Genomic DNA, 3,217 nt, shown 5'->3' with positions numbered 1-3,217 from the left:
TTGAAAAGCTTTTTTTGGGTCACACGTAGAGCGCAAAATTCATTGTTTTTCCCTCCGAATCAGCATTTGAAGTTAATTTTTATCATTTTAAGACATTTCAGTTTACGTTTTAGTAGGGATTTTATTACATACATAAATTTGAAAGACTTAAACTGCAAAGAGAAAAAAGAAGTAAATGGTTATAGCATTGGATCGAGTAAACATGAAGCTAGCGAAGCAGCTCACAAACAAGATTCATGATATAAACCATGACACCCAAATCAAAAGAAATTACAAACACATAAAGAGATGCCCAATTTATTACAGTGGTGAAGTATTGTGCAGTAAGATTTTCACCAACTGTGAGCGGCACCCCGTAAAGTGCATACTCATCTATTTGGAATCATTTGGCGCTCCTAAAGAAATTCTGGAAAAAGGGAACCAATTTGTCTCTAGGAGGTAGACTTTCCTTCATAATACTGCTGCTCACATACTCATCCACCCAGTTGCAAAGCTTGGGAAATTTGTCTCTCGTCAACAACTTGACCCCCGATCCTTCTTCAAAAACTCCAAGCCAAAAGCCGATGATGTTAGCAATAATGTCCACCAATCCAATACTCTTTCCTCCAAAGAACCTTTTTCCCTTAAGCTCTTCCTCCATAAACTTTAGAAGCTCAGATGCTTCTTCCACAGCCTTCTCACGTCCATTCTCTCCACCCCAACTCTCACGTCCATTCTCTCCACCCCAACAAGCTTTTCGTAACGCCGGCGTGCACTAAAAAAAGAAAAGAGAAACTCAAAATTTAGTGTGAGTTGCACCTTTTTCTCCATTTCTCTTGGTTGATTATATAACGTTTGTTTATACGGGGACACTGATAGATAGTCATTTTGAGTTTTCGTGGCTGACTTTGGTAGACTTAAATTGCCATGCAAGAACACATAATGCATTTATGCATTTATGCATTAATGCATATATGTACGTATACATAATCTTTATCAGCTTAAATTTCTTACATAAATAGTGTTTTAATGAGTAATGTTATATATATACTAAACTTTATCTTACAAGGTTGATATGACAGTCTCATCTAACCTTTGAATTTTTTTTCTTTTTAATGAGGAGTAATTCAAAAGTTGGTGGGGACTGCCACGTCAACATTGTAAAATAATCATTGTATGATAAAATTGTAATTTATAACATTAATCATTTAATCTCATACCGATAAAATAATGTTCCTTCTATCTCCTAATCTCATACTAATAAAATAATATAAATTTAATCATTTAATTAATATTCTAATAAATAATATTACAAGTTAAGGAAGTTAAAAGAGAAAAGATAACTACCTTATCGTCTATGAACATGGCCCAGAAACGTGCAATGGCTCTCTCATGAGGATCTTTGGGCAAAATGGGATAGCCTGGCCAGGTCTCATCAATGTATTCCAGAATAATTTGGGACTCCACAATAGGCTTTCCATTGTGTACAAGCACAGGAACCTTCTTGTTAATGGGATTGTATTGCAGAAGTAAAACACTCTTGTTGTCAAGATCTTCTTCAAAGTATTTGTATTGGACTCCTTTTAGTTTCAGAGCTATCTGTACTCTGACAGTAAAATGGCTTGCCCACACTCCAAACAACAATACTTCTTCCGCCATTGTCACTTCGATCGTGTTCTTGCACTTTAAACAGTTTGTGCTCTAACTTTCTTTTGGGTCTGATGCCCTTTTATAGACCCACCATGGTAGTAGAGTTTTTTTGTTTTTTTTTTGGGTTAATAATGATTTATATTATATTAATGCATGACCGTGTTCTTGAAAGGGACTTCCTAATTCCAGTGATATTTGACGGGGAAAAAGCTACACGACGGCTCCCTTAACTTTGTTTTCGTGTGTCCTTGGCTTTTAATACAAAAAGTAGAACTGTAGAAGGTTGATCATAGGTCATTGATGATCTCCTGATCAAGAAAATGGGCTACAGATGACATCAGCAACGTGTAGGAATTGTCTTTCCGCAGTACTGGATGATTCCTTGATTATCCTCAAAGTATTAAGTCTAATTGTTTTATATTATATTAATTCATCAATATTTGATTTATAATTTGTTTTTTTTGCGGAAGAAAGTTCCTGTGGGGGTAAGCACCGGAACTTTCTTGTGAATGGGATTGTATTGGAGAAATAGAACACTCTTGTTGCCTAAATCTTCTTCAATATATTTGTATTGGACTCCTTTGAGTTTCAGTCTTTCAAAGCTACCTCTACTCTACGACTAAAAGGGCTTCGCCACACACCAAACAACAATACTTCTTCACCCATTGTGACACTCGCTCACTTTTCAGGTGCTCGTCTCTTTTGGGTCTGATTCCTTCATCCAAAACCCTCTAGGCCTCATGTTTTAATTTTTCTTCAATAATTATATTAATACATGAAGTAGAAGGTTGATAAGTCATTGATGATCTCTAATATCTAGGGTTTGTTTGGTAATGGGGATGGGGTTGGCTCAAACACTGTTCATCACAATTTTTCAAAAAAATCAACATCAAAACATTCTAACTTTTTTCACTTTTAATATCAAATCATTCACTTTTTATTATTATTCAAATAAAAAAATTACTACAAAACAAAACTTTTTCACTTTTCCATACCACTTTTTCATTTTTTTTTATACCAAACATTCTTACTTTTTTTCACATCAACTACAATGTTTAGGTCATCCCATTTGCCAAACACCCCTTGAAGAGGTATACTATTTTTTAAAAACAAATTCAGCCTACAACCCACCATCGCTTAATATTTTATTTTATTTTTATAAAATAAAATATTAAGCGATGGTGGGTTGTAGGCTGAATTTGTTTTTAAAAAATGAAATAAAATATTAAGAGATGGTGGGTAGATAGTTTCGAGAATGCACTATAGCATATCTCTTTTATTATTATTAAAAAATAGAAAATAAATAAAAAATAAAAAATCGCAAAGGTAGAGGCCAAGTTGGATCTTGCCTTTTTGGCCTGGCGTGAGAATGTCAAAATAGGCGTCTCACAATTCACATCCCAGCTTAGACTAATGAAGAAGAAATTAATGATGCAATTTGAATTTCTGTCTTTTTTCAAAGCTTACTAAAGAAAGAAATATCTACAACCACTACAAAAAAAATCGGATTGATTCTTACGTGACAAACAGTAATTAAATTTTGTCACGTCAGTAATTATTGACGTGTCAAAAGTAGTACGTCAATAAT

The 3,217-nt window shown here is 34.1% G+C and overlaps 1 protein-coding gene across 1 annotated transcript; it reads right to left on the bottom strand.

The window, feature by feature from the left end:
* Positions 1–382: 382 nt before the first annotated feature.
* Positions 383–2,295, bottom strand: LOC132162447 (putative glutathione S-transferase). Its single transcript, XM_088511435.1, has 3 exons — positions 2,236–2,295; positions 1,327–1,578; positions 383–754 (listed from the first exon to the last, which is right to left on the bottom strand). The coding sequence occupies exons 1-3, from the start codon at positions 2,293–2,295 to the stop codon at positions 383–385; spliced, it is 684 nt and encodes a 227-aa protein (XP_088367561.1).
* Positions 2,296–3,217: the final 922 nt, after the last annotated feature.

Source organism: Corylus avellana, chromosome 10 (genome assembly GCF_965113065.1).
Source record: "Corylus avellana chromosome 10, dhCorAvel1.hap1.2, whole genome shotgun sequence".
NCBI classification, from domain to species: Eukaryota; Viridiplantae; Streptophyta; class Magnoliopsida; order Fagales; family Betulaceae; genus Corylus; species Corylus avellana.
This window is presented reverse-complemented; position numbering and strand designations above follow the sequence as displayed.